At 35.9% G+C, this 25,972-nt stretch overlaps 1 protein-coding gene across 1 annotated transcript; it reads right to left on the bottom strand.

Annotated features, from left to right (window-relative positions):
- On the bottom strand, positions 1 to 23,610 carry LOC109088360 (von Willebrand factor C domain-containing protein 2-like). Its single transcript, XM_019102512.2, has 4 exons — positions 22,626 to 23,610; positions 20,482 to 20,953; positions 7,800 to 7,929; positions 1 to 509 (listed from the first exon to the last, which is right to left on the bottom strand). Exons 2-4 carry the CDS (start codon positions 20,869 to 20,871, stop codon positions 358 to 360), a joined length of 672 nt encoding a protein of 223 aa, XP_018958057.1. The 5' UTR covers positions 20,872 to 20,953; positions 22,626 to 23,610; the 3' UTR covers positions 1 to 357.
- Positions 23,611 to 25,972: the final 2,362 nt, after the last annotated feature.

The following is a 25,972-nucleotide window of genomic DNA, read 5'->3' as shown; positions in this document are numbered from 1 at the left end:
TACACACACACACACACACAACTAATGGATTTATTTTAAATATAATTTCTAATTGTATTCTCTTGATTTTGGAGTGAAATGTTTTCATGAGGTTCACCCAAGTATGAACTCATCACGGGAGAAAAATGTGGCCTCAGTTAAAGACACTTGTTATGATTCTGCCAAGGACTTTTATGTGTGTATGTGTTTGAGTGTACAGTATGTCCCATGTATCTCAGCATGTCCAGCCATCTCAGTTTGCCAGAGGAATTGTGCTCCTGCCAATCAGTCCCTCGCTGTCATAAGGTGGGCCGTCCCCTGCGCCGACAGCAGTGCCACACATCTCATTGTGTCCCTTCCTTCAGCTCCGGAGGGTTTCTATGATGACGTCTGGCCGTTGAGACACTCCCGGCGCAAGCACTGCGCAGGCTTCCACCAGTCCCCGCTGTGGCACCGACAGATGGTGCAGTCGTCCACCTTCACTTCAATGCCAGCTGGGATGATCGTCGTTCCAGCGAAGCAATTTGGACCTGTCACATGGGAAAAAGGAGGAGATTTTAAGGAAGCAGGAATGAGCGAGAGCTCACAGTAGCTTCCTTTGGGGTGGGGGGGAAGCCAGTGTGACTCGCGGGATTTCTGTAGGCAGAACAGACGTTTGGATGATTTTCACGGCCATGCACCGATGGGCTTGTTTTTGTAACACTAAATCTCTTTTGCTCCTCTTTCTTTCTCTCTTTTTCTTTCTCTCTAATTCTCTCCCTCACACACCCATTCTCTCACTGGGATGCTTTGCATTCTAATGCACCACAGGCTGCAGGGGCTGCTGAACAGTCATGCTGGCACTATGCGTGATCTAAACACACTACACTCATTCTCTTCTATTGTGGCCTTGAAGCAGACCATGAGCTATGCAGAATACAGTCCGTTATAAATACATTGAACTTATTACATGGTACACTGATTAAGAAACCAAACTGATTTCAAATAATCACTTTTATTTATCACTCATATGTGCACTTATAATTAAGATAATCTCTTTCAAACAAAGCATGTTAAGGCCAGCTGTAGTCAGAAACGTTTTAAAAATGTGGGGTCATATAATAATATTAAAATAGAAAATGGTATTTTAAATTTAATAATATTTCACCAAATTACTGTTTTTACAGTGTTTCAATCAAATAAATGCAACCTCTGTAAGCATTAGAGAATAAAAAAAGAAAAGAAAAAATCTCACAGACCCCAAACTTCTGTTAGTCTGAAACCTTGCTGCGTTCACATGATGTTAAAAACAAATTATTTCTTTAGTCCAAGTAAATAAAACTTTATTTTGCACTTAATATTAATTGAGAAAAGCCCGCAAAAAGAAATTAAAGCTTTTAATTATTGGCATATGGTATGTAAAATAGTACAATGGACATGTTTGGCTGTAGCATCTTATGGTTTCTTCAGTCTCTCAAGTCATGAATTCCACTTTTTAAAGATTGTATGCTAATATTGTGTAAATACAATTCAATTTTAAAAAATATGTTTTCTGTTCCATGGACTTGTGCTCTATCAAGCTAAAACTGCTGCTTTTACTTATATTGTTTGGTCTGGTTCGCTGAGACTGTCAAATATACAGATTAGCAGTCATTAAACAATATTCGACCACATGATGCTGTGACTGATCAGTCAGAATCAGTATTCCAAATAGCCGTGTAATGCGATTCTATAAAACTCTGCAGATTTTCATTCAGTCAACAGCACTGTTTTAAAAAAAAGTCATTGTGACTAAACACACAGTGTTCTTCAATTACAAGGGTCTACTATGAGCATAATTTACAAGAACACTTTAATTTTTATGCAATTCCTCACTTCCTTTACCCGATGAGCAGATATTAGTGGCCTGCTGTGGATTAAACCTGAAGCGATTGGTATAATTGCTTAGCAAATATCTGTGCATTTATGCCCATATTTACCCATGTAAATTGGCAATGATCATTCCTAAATGACAGCAAATCAAAAGTGGAATAGGCTGACTCTGTGTAGATTCCTGTAATGCCTTTTTTAACCATGACATTAAAAGCTGAGCACAGCCACCATTTTCTGAATGTTTCTCAAGATTATTTTATTTGTGCCTTGCAAGGAATTGACAAGAAGGCATCAGGTTATTTATTTTTAAGGTATTGAATGTAATAATGCATAATTTACTGTTATAACTACAGTATGTATATGTAACATGTAATAAGGTTACTAAAATAAAGTGTTACCAAAACCAAAAAATATTGAAAGCAGGTAAAGCTAATGTGAATAGGTCAAATGTAAAAAAGCAGGGTGTGCATTTATAAAATACAAGCTTGGATTTCTTAAAGGCTGGACTTGTATAACTTGCACAATGCAATTCTAATATTGATCTGCGAGTAGTGCATTTCTTTGTCTTTATAGCCTACAGTCTCTGTTACAGCACTTGACCTCTGGTGACCTCAAGGGGGACTGAAGCTGCAATCAGTGGTTACTATAAAACAAAACCTATAACAAAAGTCAAGGTATGTGTAAAGAATATCTGCTTATTCAATCAGTGGAATCTACTATAGTCCAGTTTAAGTCACACACTGATTAATTAGGTCATATTACTAAAGATTACTATAATGACTGTGATCTTGGTCATCAATAATGATCTACAAGAGCCCATATTTCATATTGAATCTTTTGGAAACTAATTATTTAAGCCCCTCACACTTTGTAATAATTGTCAACTCAATCTCAGTGAAGTACTACTTCAAAACATCTTTTCTGTGGAGCCTGGAGGATTTTAAAGTGCTACTGTTAACCATTTCTTTGTAAACAGCAATTTCATCTACATATATGGGCCAGACAGCATTTTTTTTTAACATATGCACTATTTATGATTATTTGATAATGGGATCTGAATAAGTTAACCATCAGCTCTGAAGAAGTGTATTCACCTGTTAAAAATCATCATTTACAGAAGCAAGGTTTCAGCATATATGTAAGGCCATTCTTGATGACAAGCAAGTCCTTGAAAAGTACTTCTGGTTTGATGTGGCAGTATACCTTAAAATATAGTCCTCACTTTATGTCAGTATAAGTATGTGGTGCTGCACATTTCAAAAAGAGTTCAAGCTTCATGACCTCCCTTTTACTGTGGGGGAAAACAACTAGACTGCCTTTTAACCACATCACAGACATGTTAATAGACTTGCAATAGGGCGGCAGGGTTAGCGGTGCACAAATTGCTTTACTACCTACAATATTCTGCATGCTCCTAAGAGACCTCAAGGAGTCTTACATGCACTCAAATATTTGATTTCCATCAGTAAAAATTATGAGTTGTTGGCAAAAGTGCAAAAGCAACCGTTCAAGGGGGGTGAAACAGAGATGCGTGACTACTAGCCTAGCCAACGGCAGTTATTCATCATCCTATAGAAAAGAGCATCACTAGTGCAAGGACACCTTGGCCAGGTGGACAGGTACCAAACGGATAAGATCGTGCTCAATGCCATTGCTTAATGGCCCAGACATCTGTTTTAAGACTACTGGTTTATTAAGAAGATCAAGTCCTTGATTACAATATAATTTCACATCGTGTAAGCGACAAGGTTGTAAGATGCAGTTTTTTTTTATTAATTCACAACTGCCAGTAAAAGGATTAGAATGAGAAAGCAATATTATGGATAGAGTACTCATATTTTAGCCAGAAGCGATGGGTTGAAGTTTAAAATGTCCTGATGCATTTGTTTATATAAAAATGATTTTCAATAGTTTTAGTTTACAATAATAAAACTGGTCCAATAACAGTACAGACTGTGGAAAACCTTGACTACTTTGAAACCACAGATCTAATGTTGAACAGGGAGTGCTAAAACCACCAAGTGATTACTTCTGTCTCTAAACAAAGACTCTTACGGTTCTTCACAGAAGGTCCCAAAAGTGAACTGAGTGAAAAAGGCCAGTTCTATTTGCAGTTGGCCATGGTTCATTTAAGGTGTAATTGACAAATATTTTCACTTTCACACTGCAATGCAGTCCAGTTAAACTCTTGAGTCTTTTTATAGTAACTAATATTGGCAAAAGTGTGAAAATAAAGTGAACCTGGAGTGCTTTGCTTTGACAATGCACAGAAGAAGAGACCAAACAATGGGCTTAAAGTGAACAAATCTCAGAGCACTTCCTAAAATGGATTCTGCATGGAGATTTATTCATTTCAAACAATGCATGGTTTAGTATATGAATACAGACATAACAGTGTGCTGTAGCTCCTTCATCCAGGCATGCGATGCATACAAACTGTATAGTTACAGTAGTAAATATATTGTAGTTTATGCAATTGAGATTTTATTTTGATTAATTGTGCACCTTTAAATTTTCAGATCATAGTCATCATCATAGGTGAAGTTACTCTGTTGCAGTGGAGGCCCACGTCATTGCCCTCAGATTAGCCTGCAACCTACAAGTAAGCAGTTACTATGGTAACAACTGAAGCTACTGAGAGATGGTTGCCCACGATTGGCTCACCCACATAGAAACATGGCCAGTTGACTTTCCAGCAGTGCAACTGAGCTAGGTATTGATGGTCAAAGTTTTTGTTAAAATGGGTTTTTAAAGGCTGCTTCAAGTGCCAAGGTTTAGATGCATAATTTGGTAATTAGCAATCAGGAGCAAGCCAGCACACTTTTCCTTGAGGCTATTTTTGAGTTTTTGCGGTTCAAATTCACTTCAGCAAAAAAGTACTGCATTCCTGTGAGGTTCATTAAGAGAGAATCCGAAACAAAGTGATACCTCCCAGTCTTCTTTTGTTTTGACATGCCATGTGACAGAGTCAGATGTGAGCTATATGTTTATGGAAGTTGAGAATTGTGCTATAAAAAATGATACAGTCATGTCTGAATTTTGATTGACTGAGACTTGGCATTCCCAGTGTCATTGTTGATCCTCTGCCAGCTCCGTCAGTGCTGGGATAAGTGTCTCTTGACATTTACCGTCTCAGTTTGTCCATGTGGAACAATCTGAGGGAGATTACATGACAGACTGTTTAGAACAGCACTTGACCAACGCTATTAGAATTGATTGAACTGAGATAAAGTCTCTCAAACTAATTATTTTCTTCCTCCTACAATTGCAACCAAATATAGCCAAGCGCGTTCTTAGATAATATATTCTCTTTATGATGTAATTTCAAACCAAAGCCTTGATAAAATTAACAGGAATAGAACAATCTCTTATGAATTTTGAGGACAGTCATTAACATTATGGTGCAAATACTCTGAAAAGTTTTACTTTAAAGTGCTCATATTGATTTTGTTATTGCTATTCTTATTTATTTTTTCTCCCTGAGGCCCACTTAAAACAATTAGTAAAGTTGTTTGTGCCAAAAGCAGTCAGAATATAGTTTTTGTGACCATTAAAATTAAATAGTAGTTGTTGTGCCATCCAGAATTTAATTGAAAATGTTTTTTAATTGCATTGAATTGCATTATATTGAGGTAGCAAACAGGTACATTTAAAAAGAAAGTAATTTAAAAGAACTTTCATTTCTAACTAGAAAAGTTTGCCAATGTTTGTATTTGATTTACATTACCATACAAAACTTTGGGGTCGGTAAAACATTTTTAAATGATTTTGAAAGTCTCTTATGCTAAATAAGGCTGCATTTATTTGATCCAGAAAACAGTAAAAATAGTAATATTGTTACAGTTTAATATACCTGTTTTCCTTGTTTATCATTTTTAAAAATGTAATTTATTCATGTGCAAAGCTGAGTATTCAACAGCCATTATTCCTTAAGTGTCACTTGATCCTTCAGAAATCATTCAAATATTTAATGCATCCCTGATGAATAAAGGTATATACATATTTTTTATTAACTTAACCGATTGCAAAAATGCTTCTTTTCCAGAATGCATTACTTTTATATTTATTTGATTTACAGTTTACTATATTCCTTTTCATGTTATTCAATCTTAGCTTCCTGTAGTATGTAGCCAATTCAATTTAAATTCCAGCTTATGAACTGAAACCAAATCTTCAGTTCTGCATATTGCCTGACCCTGATGTATACTGTATCTTTGAGTGAGAAACACATTACTTAAATACAGAACTGGGGCAGAAGGTATATATATATATATATATATATATATATATATATATATATATATATATATATATATATATATATTATATATATATATATATATATATACTGTATATATTTAATACGTACTTTTATCTCAAAGTATTAAGTAAAATTTGAATCCTCCTGATATGACCCCTTTAAAGATCTTGGAAGCAGACTTAGTTATTTCCTCCAGGGGACGGGCTCCACCACAGCCTCCCTAAAATGCCAGCACCACAAGCTCGTCACCGTGCCTTGTCTGCCTGAATTAGTTCTCTTTCAGGCTGTAGGCGAGGTTTGTGTATCCGTGTGTGCATATCTCTGGCTGTCTTTCTGCGCTAGTAAAGCAGAAAGTCACAGCCGGTCTCTATTTAGCAACTATACCTACACCATACTTCTAATTGTAATGTGGATCCTGGAGAATGTAGGTCAATGTGTGCCAGAAGGGAAAAAGGAGGGAATTTCATAGATTTTAAAGTTGCACTTAGAAGATTAGATTTTTCTTTACAAATCTATTTTCAAACATGTCTCCTGAGGCGCTCTAAAGAGTGGCAAGATTTCTTTAAAACTGACGACTCTGCTGCAGTTTGCAAACTTGATGTAGTTTTATCTTGTTAAAATCTATTTTTGTCAACAACAGCTGTCAGATACTCTCTTATTTTTATGCCTCTAAAGTTTTCTTAAGTAAAATCAGATGTTCCTTTCAAAACCAACACTTACTGTAATTAAAGACAATATTTTCTATTATATCAGTGAAGAAAAACAATTTTGACATTTTAACGTTCACAAATTCACAAGTATTATTATTATTATTATTTTAGGTTGTTGATTTAGCCCTCATGTTATGGATTTTCCTTTTTCAAAAAATGCTATTTAATATTATTGCATTGGACTAAAAAAATTTTTTTTCTTTTTGGAATTCTGCTTATAAAGTTCTCATTATGCTCAGTTTTTGAGTGAAAATTATCCAAACTTTTTTTACCTCAAAAACTGAGGTACTGTTCATAAGCTCATATCAGTGAGGCCTACAGTCAGTTCCAATACAAAACCTGTGCTAACTGAAAGAAAAGTTGATAAAAGATTGAATCCGAGATTTGGCATAATGAGAGATTTAGAAGTAATTTTTAAAAGGCTGGTAATTTTTGACCTGGTACAACAAAATTAAGTAAAGGATTTTTTTTTTTCATTCACTGAGCTTACACTTTGTGTGTTTGTGTCTCTGTATCGGACTGACTCAGGGATATCTCTTGCCCTTGGCATCCAGTGAGCCATTGGAATCCAATAATTGTAATTTTGGAATCGGGCCTTGCTGACTAGAGCATCAAGACACAGGAGATAGAGGAGTCCCCATTGGCCAATTAATCCTTCTTAGCATGGTCTTAATCAATGGGACACTGTTTATCTGAACCAAATTTCCCCTGTAATTGAGCAGAGGATTGGTAATCAGAACTCGCTAGCTGGTGATACTAAAATCTAATAGAAAGTTTTAGTGTTTTTTAAACAACCTGTGCATAGAGCTGTCTGTTTATATCACACTGTCACATCCACCTCACTGCTATTTCTTGAACCCTGATACATGCCAGTCAGCGGAATAATTCCCTTTCCTTTGGGATTGTGGAGAGAGTCGTCTAAGGAATTCTCTAAAGTACACCTTGCAGGTATTTTCGTCTTCTCCATAAAGCTATAATAGGAAATAGGCCGTTCTTACCGCTTTTACAGATGGGGCAGCACTGTTCTGGCTCGTACACTGGGTTGACGCACTCCGGTACTGCACAGTCAGCGACCACACAATGCACCTCGTTATTTGGCTCACAGCGGCACCATTCACAGGGCGAAGGCTAGGGAGACAGAGAAATACGATACTGTGAGAGACTGTTACAGGTAAGACATCACAGTTAAAGTCAACATGAAATTCAAAATACCCTATTTTTATATACATAAATGCATGTTATTCTGAATAAAAACTGTATGAAAGTACAGTACCTGCTCCATGTCTCCCTTTTCAACTCATCCCTCCAACCTTCTGGCTACACTACCGTTCAAAAGTTTGGGGTTGGTAAGAATTTTTAATGCTTTTGAAAGAAATCTCTTATGCCAAATTTACACTGCAAAGATGGCACAGAAGCACTTCTGAACTGGCATTTAGGTGCTGTACACAGACTGTTTAATGCTACTGAAGTGCAGCATAAATGCATTTACACAGCAATTGCACCTTTATACAGTACTCTAATACTAGGGACTGAGGTGAGTAGAGCAGGCATAATTTAGTCTGGCTTTTATGAAGCATTAGATCTTTACACAGAATTTTGAGCAGGCACAGAGTAGCCTTAACTTGGCTGTGTAAAGATGCCTCAGTTACTCTCTTATGCTTATTTATTTGATCAAAATATTATTGCAATTTACCATTTTAAAATGTAATTTATTCCTGCAAAGCTGAATTTCCGGCAGCCAGTACTTCAGTCTTTAACATCACTCGATTATTAAGATTCAATGCTCAAGAAATCTCTCAATGTTGAAAACAGTTGTGCTGCTAAATATTTTTCAGGATTCTTTGATGAATAGAAAGTTCAAAAGAACAGTGTTGTTTTGAAGTAGAAATATTTTGTAACTTTAGTATGTCTGTCACTTTTGATCAATTTAATGCACCCTTACATTCTGCTCTAAATTTAATCATTCATCCAGTTTTAAAACCAGATTTAAAAATAGATGCAGTATCTAACCAGTGAACAACAACAGATGTAAGCGGAGACCATCCTGTTCAGGGCATTCTTCTTGGTGAAGATAGCCCAGATTAATATGTGATTAGTCCTACAATGAATGTCTGTATTAAAATACACTATATACTAAGTTTTAAACCCATATAGCACACTGTGCTTTGAACTATTTAGACCCTTAACCAGTTCTGTCTTGCAGAATTGCAAATCCTACACTGAAATTTGGTTTTATGTGATAATTTAAAAAACTCTAGATGTTTTACTTTAACATTCCACAAATTTTAATATTCTGCAGAGGCATCTTTTGCAGCAGAGCCAGCTTTAATTCTTTTGGAGTAAGTATGTACCAGCTTCCCACACAGTTCAGGTATGCTTTTAGTCTATTCTTTTTGGCTGTTGAGTCAAACGATGCTACTTCACAGCTGGTAAAATTATGTTTAGTGGTGGGCAGTGTTAAATTTGCATTTCCCAAATAGTTTTGTAATTTGGCTGAAATCTTGCCACAAAATCATGTGTTCTAGCATTACTATCAGTTAAAGGAATACTGTAGTTCACCCATGATTTAATTGTTTCTTACAAACACACAGCCCTTAATAAGACATTAATTGATGGATTGGAGTTATATGGATTACTTCTGGATTATAGTAATGTTTTTATCAACTGTTTGGACTCTTATTATGACGGCACCCATTCACTACAGAGGATCCATTGGTGAGCAAGTGATAAAATGCTAAATTACAAAAACAAACTCACCTACATCTTAGATGGCCTGAGGGTAAATGTTAAGAAAATGTTCATTTTGTGGGTGAACTATTCTTTGTTCATCCATGAACTCCACATCTTTTTTTTTTTTTTTTTTTTTTTTGCTTAATGGGTACTTCTTTCCCATTTGTGTCACAGTTTACACCAGTGTTGTGCCGATTTGGTTGACTAATGCACCTTTACTCCATTCTCAAACTCCTGAACTCTACAGCCTCTTCAAAGTAATCGATATGCTCTCTCTGGTTATTCTCACCGGTCTCCTTTATGTACGCACAGAGAGTTTTGAGGTATGACCTTTTCAAGGAAGTGTCTAGGTGATTTGATGTACTATATCTTCCACATCCTGATAATTGAATCAGCACTGTCCACTGGCACATTCAGACTCTCAGCTATTATATTGCACAATTTTATTCTAATTAATGCACTTATTTAAACTCCAACAAGTAGTATTTTTGAAATATTCTCAAGTTTTTATTTTCACAGAAGTCCTTTAGAATAATGGTTCCTCAACTGTGGGGTTCCTCTCCAGAGAGTGTGGAAGTTATTTTAATGATTCACAGGTAGAGGCCAATTGTGAGGCAACTTTGTCATCATTATGCAAATGTAGAAATTATGCAGCATGGGGATTGAAAATTTATGCAAACAGCATATATATGTGTTTGTATAACATAAAACATATCTAATTTTGAATTTCAGTAGTTAAAATTAGACAGTTCTAATAAATAGGATATATATGACTATGCCATAGTCCGCTTATCTGATATATATTGCACAAAGAACTGGAAAAGCACTTTTTGTGATTTGATCTGACTTTAAGCTCTTATATGATTGGCTGACTTTACACATACTCTGTGAGTGGGCAGAAACATGTTTTTTTCATCAGTCTGCTTGGAAACCAAGTTGTGTTTACAAAGTATTGGGATGAGTGCTTGTGAGCAGGATCTAAACACTAGATGTGTTTTAATTTTTTTTATCAAATTGTTTAGTTTGTGGCACTTAGTAACAATCAAAATAAATCTTAACTTAATATAAACAGACCTGTATATTTTACTTTGTATATTATGTCAATAATTAGAATTTATTAATTTTGGAATGGCAAAATATGATCACAAATATGATACACATTTATTTATTTAATTATTTATTTATTTATTTTATTTTCAGATAAAACTGCCTCTAAATAGCACATAATACAAACTAAAATGGTCATTGCTTTTCCGGTATATCCAATGAACTCAACACAGACTACCATCTAAAATTTGGGGTCAGTGAGATTTTTTTTTTTTTTTTTTTTTAATTAATACTTTTATTCAACAAGGATTATCTAAACTGGTCAAAAGTTACTACAGACTTTTTTTTTTTTTTGAGATTTTTACATTGTTACAAACAAAAATATTAGGCAGCACAACAGTTTTTAACACTGATAATAGTAAGAAATGTTTCTTAAGCACCAAATCAGCATATTAAAATGATTTTGAAGGATCATGTGACACTGGAGTAATGGCTGGAAAATTCAGCTTTGCCATCACAGAAATAAATTACATTTTACAATATATTATTGTAGAAAAGTGTTAAGTATTTTTGATTGAATAAATTCAACACTGGTGAGCAAGAGACTTATTTCAACAACATGTAACTAATTATTACATAATTATTACTATTAATACAATTATGTATGTACTAAATTAAAATCTTCAGATCTTGAACCTTGTTTTTGAATGTACACATTGTGATGTATTATATTGTAGCACACTAATGTTTCATTCATGAACTTCTTGTATTCACAGAGGTAACACTGACTCATGTAAATGCCAGTGTGGATCATGACTGAAGGTCTCAAGGACAGACAAGAGATCAGGACCCCTGTCCTGGCAGCGGTCATGCCCTTTAGTCTCTCCACACTGTGTAAGTGGCACGGACACTAATAATCCTCTGTTCTCCATTGATAACAGCATCTGGTCCATTGGGGCAGGAGCTTGTGTACTTGCCCATACGAATCATTTGTAATTGTGCCAAACTCCTAGTAGAGCCAACACAAGGCAAAAAAAGGATACAATGGGCAGCAGTGGGTATAAGCATCTGGTTTTCATAGCTTGTACTGTAGAGAATGCTGAGATTTACATTCTCGCTCAAAAACTGACAATGAATTTGAACCTTTTACTTTGATAAAGACACTTGAGAAAAGTCTTAAATGGGTATTATGAGATTCAAAGTGTACATGCAGTACTACTGAAAAACCATCCTTACAATGTATTCATTGCATTCATTCGGTACAGGACAAGATGGTCACAAAAAAGATTGAAAAGACTCTTTGTGTAGCTAGGCCTAGATCACTCTAATTGTAAAGGCTTTACTCTTCTCAGAATTATCTACTTATAGTATTATATATTATTCTGCTACATGGATCCAACAAAAATGTAATCAAAACAACTGAAAGGAAAATGAAGAGTCATTTCATGAAAGGAGTACCATTTTCCTGCTGAAAAATACAGTTTAAGCAGAATAAGAATGCTCACTGGTCTTAGCTGGCTTGGCTGGGCTAGCTGGTCTCAAAGCCAGGCCAAGCTGATGTTCAGCTGGTGTACCTGCTAGATATAGGTTTCTTAAACTGATAAGCTGACACATGCCTAAAATATCTCAAAACCAGCAAACCAGACCAGGATCAGACTGGTTTAAGTTGTTTCTTCAAAAGGATTTCAAATGCACTAAACACAAAAGTCAAGCTTAAATACATTAATTCAAAATGAATTATTACTTTTGTGTATAGTGTAGAGTAGCTATTGTATATAATGCCTATAATATAATTGCATTGGAATTGAAAAAAAGTTTTGATCATTGTACTTTTTGTGGATTTTTTCCCCCACAGCTTGTTACACTGGTGGTATTCCCAGTCATTTCCCTGTATTCTACAAAAAATAGCTTTTTTCATAAAAAATATCGGATTCAATCTTTTTATCAAATTGTTTTCTTTTAATTAGCACAGGTTTTGTGTTTACTTTTGGAACTGATTGATCATTAGCCTTGTTGACTTATACACCTCAGTTTTTGAGTGAAATATCCACAAATAATGCTTCCTCACTCAAAAACATTTTAATGTGTGTGTATACTATTATTATTATTTGTATTATTATTTTCTGTTCATAGAATGGCTCCATTTATTCTCAAATAGATCACTGACTCGTAGTTCTTAGCACTAATTATTCAAAATGTTTCCGTTCACTTCCTTTGTACTGCTTCCAAGGCAACTGGCGATTCGTTTTGATGTGTAACCAATAGTGGTTTCATTTACTTTATTTATTGTCTCATTAACATGCAAACCAAAGCAAGCAAATCCTGCATATGGTGATGAGGTCCCTGTTCTAGCGATTATAACATTGCTACATGCATCAATCTAATACATTATATACTGTGGGTGTGTGTGTATATACATAGAGCAGTTCACTTACAGGAAAAAGATATATGAGAAGTCATGCTTCCCATGTAGTCTTAAAGCAGTTGCTACTGGTGTAGAGAGAGTGTTGAATGATGCATTTGGCATTCTGCAGGTAGCGATCTCAGTCTGAACATTTATTGAAAGGCAGATGACTGTATGAGCACAATATTCTGTAACCACACAGGGTTACACGTGTAAAAGGACGTCTGTGACATTTTTGGTCTGTTGTCCGATTACATTGATTACTTCATGGCTCATATGATAAAAAAGATTTCATTTCTGAGGAAACGCCTCTAGTATTAGGACGAGTTAGCTAATTTTACACCTGACCAGTTACATTTAGATTCATCAATGCTGTATGAATCAGTCACGCTGCAGAGAATGAGGAAGCATACTCTTTTCTATTCCAGCGGACAATGACGACTTCAGCCTGGGCCTGCACTGTTTCAGAATCACCCAAGATTCAAGAGCTTTTCAGCAGCCATTACTCCAGTCTTCAGTGTCACATGAGCCTTCAGAAATCATTCTTAAAATGCTGATTTGGTGCTCAAGAAACATGCTGCTTAATATTTTTGTGGAAACTGTGATACATTTTTTTACAGGATTCTTTGATTAATAGAAAGTTCAAAAGAACAGCATTTATTTGAAATCTTGTACCATTATATATTTTTTTAAGATAGCGTTTGAACAATTTATTGCGTCCCTTTTGAATAAAAGTATTAATTTCTTTCTTTCTTTCTTTGTTTTTTTTTTTTTAAATCTTACTGGCCCCAAACTTTTGAGCGGTAGTGTATGTGACTTTTACATGAATGGTTGTGAAGCATGAGAAGTTAAATGTCTAAAATGCTTGTTAGTTTGTTTAATCAGTCTGTGTGACAAAATCTGTGGAAATTAAAAGCATAAATAAAAACACATTATTTCATTTATGACATAAGTGTATATATTGTTACTAGTGTATACTAGTGTATAACAAAAAAATAGAAGATTTAATAGTTGTTTATGCAGCCTGTCTACATATAATAACACTTTTACAGTGATCATGAGTGTCAAGTTCAAAATTAGACACCCCCCCTCACCAAAAAAAAAAAAAAAAAAAAAAAAAAAACCTTAAATAAAGGCACTATACGACTCATGGCCAATGGCTAGAAGTAGTTATTAACTGATAACACTAGTCACAAAAATCTATCATATGGCTTAAGAAGACATAACTCACAACACAAGTCATAAGAACAATCACTTTTATCATTCTGTTATGGTGTTTTGGGTCCTTATTGGACTTTGACAGACATGGTCACTTCTGTTTTGTTCAACAGAAATTCTCATTTTGTTTCCCACAGACAAATTATTATCTGGGAAACATTCCAAACTATGGGTTTGGAACACCATGAGGGTGAGTAAATAATGGCAGGATTTCCTCTATGGGGCCTCACCACAGAATTGTGTGGGCATGCTGGCTCTAAAGTGTTAAAAAGATGTTAAAACGGTTTATATTCACTAATGGTGCCACAGGTATGCACTAAGCTTGAGTCATCAGATACTCATGATATAAAGCACAGATGCTGAGCTGCATCTTTCTGACAGCATTCTGGGAAATGTAGTTCCAGACATAGGGGTGACTAAAAGGCTCATGCAAAATGCTTTCAGAAAATGTTAAAGATCATGGTGGGTTGCAAAGGTCATTCCTATGTGAATATGTTAAAACAACACAAGGATCAGGGAATACAAGACAGAGAGGATGGTGGGAAAATGAAGATACTGAAGTGACCACTGATTTTAATTTGAAGCAACTGGAATATGAGATTAAACTTGGTGAAACCATTTCATAGTTCCAGTTTCTGCCGGCCTACTTGTTAGCTTTTAATCAGTGTTTTAAATTAAAACCATGCTGTTCCTCAGGCAGTTGGATCGGAAAATCAATTTAAGCAATTTATTTCAGGTGCTTTTTATAGCTATTTCCTCTCACAGGTGTCAGAGTTTGCAAGTACAGTCACTAATTACTGCTCACTGTAGCATATGCAGATGAGAGGGCAACTTACTTTGTGTGTATGTATGTGCATGTGAGAGAGATACTTATTATAGTTGAAAGATTTCTAAGCAATAAACTATAGAAGCCTGTTTTCGCCACAGAATAAATAAATAAGGTTAATTATGACTTTTTATTCTACAATTCCGAATTTTTCATGCAATTCTGAATTCATATCTCACAATTCTTACTATGTTTCTTGCAATTCTGAGGACAAAAAGTGAGAATTGTGAGACATAACCACTGATCTATAATATATAGATCAGTGGACATAACATAGAATTGCAAGATGTAAACTCTTACTTTTCTCACAATCCCAAGTTTAGATCTCACAATGTATTTCTTGTAATTCTGACTTTTTTTCTACAGATTTTTTATTTTATTTATTTATTTATTTTTGACCATGGAATGAAAAAAAAAAAAATGTAATTCTGACTTTTTATCTCATAATTCTGACTTTTTCTCGCTATTTTGTGTTTGTATCTCGCCATTCAGACTTTTCTTCTCAGAATTGCAAGAAAAAAAGTCTAAATTGTGAGATGAAAAGTCACAATTACCTTTTTCATTCTTCTGTCCTGTGGTGAAAACAAGCTTCCATACTAAACTGATTACTCTACATATCTGTTTTAATAAAGTTGCAGCCTCTCGACAGTGATAGACACTGCCTTGTATTTGACAGAATTTAAATTGACATTTCCTCATTGAATATTCAGCATGAAAAATGCACCGCCGCCTTTTCTGAGATGCCGGTGCACTGTTGTTTTGTTGAGCTTTGAGTGATATTTGTGACTAGACAATTCTAAACCTTGAACAGCCAAGAGTGTTATCTGATTCATTTATAAAACAATGTTTTCTCGGAATGCTGGAGGATTCAGCAAGAAAAATCCAATGAAACTGCCCACATATGAGACCTTTATATGTCTAATTTCATTTTGCGTATTTTATTATCTACAAGCCATTTCCTCAGATCTTAATTTGCTCACCGTCTCTCAAAGGTATTCCCTACTCTGGTGATCCCAGGTTCACAGATGGGATCGTTCAGAGCTCATATCCCGGCCCTAGTCTTTCTGCCTGGGATCTGAACTCACCCTATAGCTCCGGCCTCTTACTTGCAGCTGAGCAGTGACTGGGGGTGCAGCGGTGAAGTGGCTCCCTTCCACGGCTGCTGGGGAACCCTGTAGGTGAAACACCTACTGAGGGTAAGTTTCAGAGCTCTTAGGGATTATAACACAATAGCAGAAAAGGAACCACTACCTCCAAGCACCCACTGCTCCTAAAATTAGCTAAATTTACCACTTAACCATATGTTTTATATATCCTTACACTGCCAGTACAATATATGTTGTTCTTGTGTAAAGTGGCCCCAAAATGTATTTGAACACTTACAGTTTCTCTGCATTAAACCATAAACCAATTAGTATCTGTAAACATTTTTTTCAGAACTAACTAAATTGTATGCAGTTATTAACCAACTGGTCCCACTACTTTTCAAAAGTTTGGGGTCGGTAACATAAAGAAAAAAGAAAAAGATGCTCACAGAGGCTTCATTCAATTGATCAAAAATACAGTAAAAACAGTAATACTATAAAAATGTATTCCTATGATGGCAAAACTGAATTTTCAGCAGCCATTACTTCAGTCATCATGATCCTTCAGAAATCATTCTAATAATCCTAAATTAACAGAATGTTCAAAATAACATTATTATCAATGTAGAAAACAGCTGTGCTGCCTAATACTTTTGTGTAAACCATCATTTTAGACTAATTTTGAAAAGTTAGTCATATATTTTTTTTTCTTCAAGACTGGTCATAACTTTTTAAAGTCAGTGACTAAAAGGTAGATTGGTCTCATTTTAATCCAAAAAGTAAGACTGAATATCTCTTGGCTAACTTCTTAAGACAGTCACATCTTACTGACCCATAATGTGTGTGTGTGTATGTGTATGCGCTTGTGCTTGCTTGTTTTTTAAAAAAAATTAATGATCTATTCCAATGATATACACTTTTAAGTGATGCATAAATGTCCAAATACTTTTTGTAACCACTGTGCTTGCATTTCTTATATTATAAAAAATATTACATTTATTAAATTATTAAAAAAATCCTTTTAATATGATCTAAAATAGCTGGTTTGGCATCCTAATACACTGTTACTCCAGAAAGCACAGAAAGAAAAGGTGCAGGACCAGAGCAGTGAAGTAATTGGCTATTATAGTTTATTCTCTCAAGGTTTGGATTGACAGGCTTATAAGAACATGCTCTTTCTGAGCTTTCATTGGAACATTGCAAAAATCAAGACATGTATTAGTATCTATTGCCATGCTTTAGAAGTGATGTGATTAACTCTGTTGTGTTGGTGTAAATCCTATAGCTCTTTCAATCACCCTGAGTCTGGAAATCGTGACATTAAAAAAGCCACATAACTGTCCGGGTCAAGCCGGGTTACACATCGGTCAGCATGCATGGCTTTGATAATGCACTTCAAGTATTTCACTTCAAAATCCGTTACTCGGCTGTCATTTTCAGCAATTAGAAACAAAAAAAGCTCTGCTGACTGATTGATCTGCCTCATTCTACAGTGAAAAGCCTTCTCCACGTGTAAGATTTATATCTCTGTGGGGCTCCTCCCACTCCTGCCGAGTCAAGTAAATACAGTCCTCGCTAAAGAACGGCTGAGGAAATGCCAATGTAGCCCACACAAAAGGTTACCCTGTCAGCTTCTCTTAATTGGATCAGCTATCAAGCGCCGTGATGCCCTTTGATTCCCATTCGCAGCTGGACCGCTGTACTTGCTTTTTAATTCAAAGAGACCTCACTGGACACTATTGAGCGATGATGCCTTGTTTGCTTAATGCGCACGTCAAATTCAGAGCAGAGAACTGATCAAAAAGGGGTTTCTGCTAGTTAAGATTAGCTTGGCTTTGTTTATGGGTTTTCAACCAGGGTCTCTTTTGACGGGAGGTAATCAGCAGAGCCAGATAAACCATTTTAGAGGTAATAAAAGATCGTAAGTTGTCCTTCCACTCAAGGTTGGGGAGAACTTGCTGTATTGATGGACCTGATCTTTTTATCAACAGACTTACATGGGCAAATATGTCTAGCTGAAGCATGCATTAGTCGGGTAATCAGGCACCTAACAAAGATGGATTTGATTAAAAGTCTCTGAGACCTTAATGCCAATTATGCAATTTAACCTTCTTGTTAGTCACAAAAAGTTTCCTTAGATGTTGGTGCCTAAATTATGTGCTCTAACCTTGCCAGCTTTAGATTCTAATTTGATTGGCACTAGTTGGGCTTCTAAAAAATTAAATACTCAGTCTTTGTTTACTGAGAGACATGGCCAACTTATGTGGAACTGAATATAGCTTGACACCTCAAAGAAAACACTGTGTACTGCAATAAAATGCTGATTTTGTCAAAAAGCAGCTCTGAAGCTTGCCAGCCCCATGTTGATACAACAGAACTGGTGAGTGATAATGTAGCAGATGTTGCCGGATGGGAAATTCATCACCCAGAGAGTGATGAAAGTGAATTACATAGACTTTCCACCCCACTGTAATCCTGATATTAAACATTGTTCTGGTTTTGATCTACTGGTAATATAGTTTAAGATAATAATGTTTGCAATACATTTAATGTCGGGAGACAGGTTGCCTAAAAAGGCCTGATCAGATGTAAAGATGAGATGAAATTATATTAATTATATTTAGTTTTTTGGAGAGAGAGAGAAAAAGATCCAAAGCATTACAGTTAAGATTAAATACATAATTACCAATGTGGTGAGTGAAGTATAAAATATCAGAAACATCAAAGAACATTTCCTGTGGTCTGTTCTTTCTCCTTAATATCTTATGTTTATCTTAAAATATCTTTTTGAAAATAGGATTTTGCTCAGTCATCAATCTTTACAACTAAATATCGCATTTTTAATACAAAAAAATAAATAAATATAAATGTCACAATGGATTAAATTAATACAATTTTAAACATGAATATTTATATTAAGATTATTTAAATTACTGTGACAGAATCTGAAAACTCTGAAGGGTACAGAATTCGAGTTCTCAAGAGAGATGAAATCCATAAATGGTGCTTACAAGTGCAGGAAACAATCCTGCCCACTTCCACCTCACAAGGTGCACTTGGTGGAGTCCAAAGACTAATTTTGTGTGTAATGATTTATTGCTTTGCCCTTCGTTGATATCTAAAACTTATATTAGAGTTTGCACTTGCTGAAACAGCCCACGTTAATCCTGGAAATGAGCTTTGTGGGTGAAAGTAAAACATTTTTACTGTTGTTATCTCATCAATCGCTTTCCTGGTGTTGCAGATTCAATTCTCTGACATCGTATCTTAAAATCATTATGTGAGTTAAGAGAATGAATACTTCTGAGAGTCTTTCTGTTATGTGAAAATTAAATATGTATGACCTGCTATTTGCAACCCTGCCAGTGGAAATGGACCAAAGTAAACAAGGGTCCTGCTGATGTTAGTTATGAATTATTTTCAGTACATTACATATTATTAGATAAATATCTAGTATTTGCAACTGCTTAATAGAATACTTATGTTAAATATGTGCTCTGCTGATATGAGGCATAATACCAAAGAGCTTACAACATGTTAGATCTGATAAAGCAGTCATGAAATACCAAATATCAAATTTATTTGTCAGTCCTACGTCTTATGAATCTCAAGTTGGCCAAATGGTTCATCATGCAGCACAACATTCATGTATCTATCTATAGCTGATGGGTCTTTTTAAGAATGCTTTAGTGCTTTGTTGTATGATTGATGGGTTTGCTTTCTTCCTCCGATCAATATAAATAACTTGAATCTAAAATCAAGAGAAAATGCACACTAGTTTTAAATGGATTGCTTTGTCAAGTAGATTGTTTCAGTAGCACAGCTCTAATCAAATTACAGTTGATAGTGATGGATAGGGCTTATCATGATGAGCCTCTAAAAGTAAAACAAGCACAAAACTATCCCACAATATCACATACTCCACTCATGCAGGGACCCACCCACACAAACACATAAAACTGCCTAATTTTCTTGCATATATTTGAGGACATAGTGGTGCAATAGTCTATATGTGGTCTTGAAACTGTCTATCTCACTCATGATTTTGACATATGATGCGAGGATTTGAAATATGTTGTCATGTATGCTGTCTTGAGGCTGATGTGTGTAACTTGCTGGCTTAATTATTAAATTCAAACATTGTAAAGTACAATCCACCCACAATTTGAGAATAATGGAAGGCTTATTCTCTGTTATATCCTTGTGATTTTCCACTGTACATGGCTGATATTTCAGTTGGAGTGCAAGACATGCCTACTAATTAACCACAGGCATGTGGGATACTCAATGCAATGCTAAATTCATAAAGCAGCCTAATATACTTGCATAGACTTAGTTATTCTGGTAATTGGGAGGCAGAGTGATCCTACCTTGAACTCCTCCAGGATTTTATAAGTCTTCCCTTTGTATTCACAAAAGTTTTTGACCTCCTTGCATTCGGGGCAACACCCGTTATGTTCCACCTTGGTGCACTTGGGGTGTATTTTAGGGCACTCGGGTTGGTCACAGACAGGTCCGTCCTCCGTGCACACGCACGGGCAGTTCGAGTGGCCCGGGAAGAAGCGTTCCCCGAGCTTGTACACAAAGCCACTGTCATCCACGCAACCTTTCCCTCGGTAGTCATCGAAAATGATGTCATTGTTGGCAGTTCTCTCGGCCTCGTCCGCGGCGGGATAGTCCTCAGGGCCGACAGAGGCCAGCCAGACAGCGGCGTTCAGGGCGAGCAGCACGACGCAAATCGCCGGGAAAAAAGGGCCCATCCTTCGCCGCGGCAATCTGACGCATTCAAGGAGAGTGTCTCAGGTCCCTTAAGTTGTAAGTCTCCATGCTGCAAATATGACACTGAAAGAAATGTAAACAACCCGTAGCTTAATAACTGGACATGCATTTTCTTTATCTTAATTAATAAAAAGATCCTCACACTATACGTTAATGATCAACGTACATTTTGCTGAGAGAAGTAACCATGTATAGGGATGAATGGGGAGTGTTGTAAAAATGTGTTTATTCTATAATTGAGTAGTTTAGAAATATATGACAAACCTACAGTAAACTGTATAAACAAACTCACACTGATGTGAGTTTTAAATGTTCTGTATGAATTTGTTGTGGTAGTCAAACTTACTTTTAGTCATAAGCATTTCTATTGCAAATGTTAAGTATAGGAATTACATAACAGAATAATATTGGAATGCTGGTTTTACAAATATAAATACTTTTTATACAAAATATTTTATTTACAAATATAAAATACTAACATTTCTCAAAGATCTGAATGTATGTATGTGTGTGTGTGTGTGTGTGTGTGTGTGTGTGTGTGTGTATGTGTGTATATACATATATATATATATATATATCTCTATATATATATATATATATATATATATATATATATATATATATATATGTATATATATGGTTAAACATCTGGTCAGTCGCGATATAAACATGTAGAAAGCAAAATAGACATGTTGTGTATTAAATTAAATAATCTGAGTAAGCTGGTTCAGGGTTACAAACAATTTGCGAAGCAATTTGTAAACCTGTCAAGAAATTTTGTTTTCCAACTATTTTTCCCCCTTGCTGCTGTGTGAATGGTGATCATGTACTGTATGTTAGTGATTTCATTCTTGTTACTCATTTCTAATTGGTTAAGCTGATGGTGTTAAAACGCACCCAATGTTACAGCACTCCCCTGTCTCCCATACAGATTAATCTCTGATAAAGATCTGCCATTTGTTCCCATACAGAATGCACCGACGATACCCATGAAGAGTCAGTTCATATAAACGAGGTGTGTTTTCCACCTACAGTATGTGTTGGCTCTGGTATTAGTAAGCTCTGGATCAGGAGCTGGTGAGGATATTACTTCAAAAGAAAGGCGTGTGTACAGGAAAACAATCCCCGAAAAACAAAGTCAGTAAATCAACACAAACAAAAAACCCAGTTAATCACAGGCATCATAGACAGTGCTCAACAAAGTTACCCAGGATATCTGTTTATCAAAGACAACAGGTCTCCACCTTATAAACCCTCATAGCACTGCAGATAGGTGTGCATTGACCATGTCCGTACGCTCTGAATTTCACCTACTCCAAGAGCCTGAAGAAACGACACGGTTTCTGTGTTATTAACAAGTGCGTAATGGGCTTCGGTCCAAATGCTTCTTCACTTGTGAAAGCATGAGAAATTAACCATAAAACGGCACGGTAGTGTGAGATTCTGCACTTATAAAAAAAAAAAAAAAAAAAAAAAAAAACTAGCTGCCAGAAGAAAGCACTTAAGAAAGAGTTTCTTTTACACTGAAAGATAGTCTAGTATTGAAAATACGTCTAGTCTATAATAAAATGACTGCCTCTGGCTTGCTGAATGCATCTGTGCAGAGACAGCCTGCCTTGAATGTAAAGAGAATGCATTTTAAATAATTAATATTATCATGGTCATAATTATTATTGCATTGAAGTATTGCAATGAGCATGAATACATTTTAACCTAGCGGCTGTACTAGACTTACCGCGTTGAAATGTCTGGTTCCACTTTGTTGGAATCGTAATCAAGCGAGCAAGTGCACCTTCGTGATAATAAGACCAGAACAACCATTCCAATTCGAGTTGTTCCAAATATTTGCTTACTCCAACAGAACAGATAATCCAAATGTCTATAATATTTACAAATTAAAGCTGATCATGCCCACTTCAGAAATGACATATCCAGAAACGCAGTTATCCTTCCTCGATCATTAAGTGACCTCTCAGAATATGAAAAAGGAAGGGTTAGGGGAAAAAAAGATCCAAAACATCTGTACAAATGTACTTCCTTCTCGTGATCATTTAGTCATCCGCGGCATTTATATCAACTCCCAAATACTGCAGGTGGAACAGTATAACGCCATTTGGTCTTCGGCACATCCGCCGAGAAAACAATTTGATGTCAAGTTAGTAAACGAGAATAGATTCGATATCATTACGTTTCCCCAGTGCGAAAGTAAGTTTATCTACACTGGAGATGCTCGCGCCGCCGGAGCAGAGAGAAAAGCATCGTCTGAGACAGCGTTACTAAGTTGAGTGCGGAGAGGAATGAGAACAGAGGAGCGTTTCATCTTCAATAGGTCGCCTCAGTGAGTTCAGCACCGTTGAGCGGACAGCGCCGGATCCGGAGTTCAGCACCACGGACAGCACTTGATTCTGCACAGAATCAAGGTCCAATCGTCTCGTTGCTTCTCTAATCATGAACGATTTTGCGACCATGGGAAATCTTTTACTACTCTTCTCAGCGTTTTCATTCGTAAATCGAAAGAAGTCATTAAATCGAGACCAGTCACTAACAGCGGATCTCAGCAACACTTGAATGGTAATTGTAAACTGAGAGGGTAGAAATATGCATAATTGTTGTGCAGATGGTAACCTATAGGGGCCACTGCATTACTGTATTTGATAGCGAGCTGAGGGTGGACAAAGCATGCATTGTTTATAGTGCCTTCTGTGTCCTTTGTGAACACGTGTAAACAATGAAAAGCTGATACTAACTTCAACTGTGTTATCATAGACCTATTTTCTTTACACATAAATGCAGGATATTTATTTATTTTTGAGTGTGTGTATGTGTGTTCTTTCCCACTAGGATGAAAAAATCTCTCTCTCTCTCTCTCTCTCTCTCTCTCTCTACATATATATAGACTAGAAATTGTGTTTCCAGTTCAGGTTATGTGTCATAGCCCCCACAAATTAAATTGATTCAAAATTGTACATATTTTCAGCATATAATAAGGACAAGAAAATGTTTTCTCTTTTTTATAACTTTATCTTTTATAAAAAAATAAATAAATAAATAAATAAATAAATAAATAAATAAATAAATAAATAAATAAATAAAAAAAAATCAGTAGGGGGCGATCTTAAAATATCCACTATGTTACCAGGACAGCAAAGGACTGATAATTGAAAACTGGATATTGGTAGAAATATCAGCATTAAATTGTCTTTCTAATAAACACCTTGTAGTTTCATTATCTAGCAATAGCGAAATGAACTGCAAAACTTTTAACCTTGTTATTTTTTAAAAGGCATAGCTATATCCCAACTTATATTAAATTTGGCAAAAAATGGCAAAGTGCAATTTATTATTATGCAATTTATTTCAAGACATTCTTTGTCTGATAGAACATTTGAAACTCTAAAAATATTTTAAAACTGCCTTTTCATAATAGAAGAGGCACCCATTTTATGGAATGCCTCATTAAGTGTATGTGCTCCGAACTAAAGCACAAATTATACAAATGGACTTCGAACACAGAACTGCATAATACAAGCAACTTCAGTTTGCTTATGCCTTTTTTTTCTTTTTTCTTTCACTGTTTCATACATCAATGGCCAAAAAATAAATAAAAAATACAGCTTCTGCATTATTATTGTTCTCATGGTAACACAGCAAAAAAATGGTGACACTGGCAGCTGTTATTGAATAATCACACTCAGTTTGGGTTTACCTCCGACACTGAAACCACTAAGCACCCAAGTTCTGCAGTTAAATTCAGTCTGTTGCAAAAGCACTCCCATGGGCCTGCTCAATCACCTAATTTTGTTAATGAATGGAACATTCAATATAATTTCCAAGGGCCATAAAATGGGTCCAAACAAAACAAACAATAACATTGTAGGATTAGCTATTGACATACCCATAGCAACTGACAAAACAATACCAGTGGGTTATGTAACATCATCTTGTAGATCAACAGGTGAACTTGGTGAGATTGGGTTCTGTGGGTTTCACCCTTGAATACAAACATCTTCTAAACCCGCAGATGGCAGCCCATCTTAGATACATGCTGTTCACATAGCAGAACAAATCAATAGAAAGGTATCTAAAAGCAAGGACACACGCTTTGATTTTAAATGTGAAATTTCAGCTAGGTTATCTGCCCCTGAAGATACATTAGTCCTGTTTCAGGAGAGTATGTATGGGCAAAGCCAAACATGAGAAACTATCACTTAAAGTCTTCATCCCAGTGTGACTCTAATCAAATAAGCATACCTCAGGGGGAGACGGAGTCTAGTGTGCCTTTGGCTTAACCTTCACTCTCTCTTCCTTTGCTAAATCTCTCTTTGGAGAAAATACAAGTCGGCTACGCTGATGGCTAATGAATAAAGGGAAATACTTTATCCATATCTATATATGAAATGCAGTGTGGAAATCATTGGTCAGAGCCAGTGAATGAGTGTTGTGTCATGAAGCTTATGCCTCCTCCCTGTTATGAACTTGCTCTGCATGTTTCTCACAGAAGCACCGGGGCTCTCAGCGCATCCGTCACATCATGTAGGAATCAAGTGTGTCTGACCGCGAGTGATGACATCACTGGCTGGTAATTGGGGCATGTTTTCTCACTTTCTTGTTCAGAGGGTGTCATCCCCTGTAAACGATCGCACCCTAATTGGCTTCAGCCTTTCCTGACTTATGAAGGGTTCACAGACAGGGTCAGGGTCAACACTCTCATTACAGAAATCATAACACTAGTGCATAAGCTCTTATTAAACAGTCTGCCAGGAGCTGCTGAGATATTATGTGATTTTAATACAACTGATGTTTGTGAAACCAAGTGTGAGAATCTAACGTCTTCAAGCTATAATGGTGAGATAAAAGAAACCAGGTTTTCACAATTGCACTTGTCAGTGCAGAGGCTGTATGAGTTCACAGTTTGTTAGAGCGGATTCATGCAGACACAGCAATTTAGCAAGGACATAACTACTGGAGAGACTTTGAAGACATTTGCGTGTCTCCATTGAACCTGATCTTTGCGAAAAATGAAAACGATTTGATAAGGCAGTACTTAATTTCAAGTCACCTTTATTTACTGTATATAGAGCT

The sequence above is a fragment of the Cyprinus carpio genome, chromosome A9, assembly GCF_018340385.1.
Source record: "Cyprinus carpio isolate SPL01 chromosome A9, ASM1834038v1, whole genome shotgun sequence".
Classification (NCBI taxonomy): Eukaryota; Metazoa; Chordata; class Actinopteri; order Cypriniformes; family Cyprinidae; genus Cyprinus; species Cyprinus carpio.
This window is presented reverse-complemented; position numbering and strand designations above follow the sequence as displayed.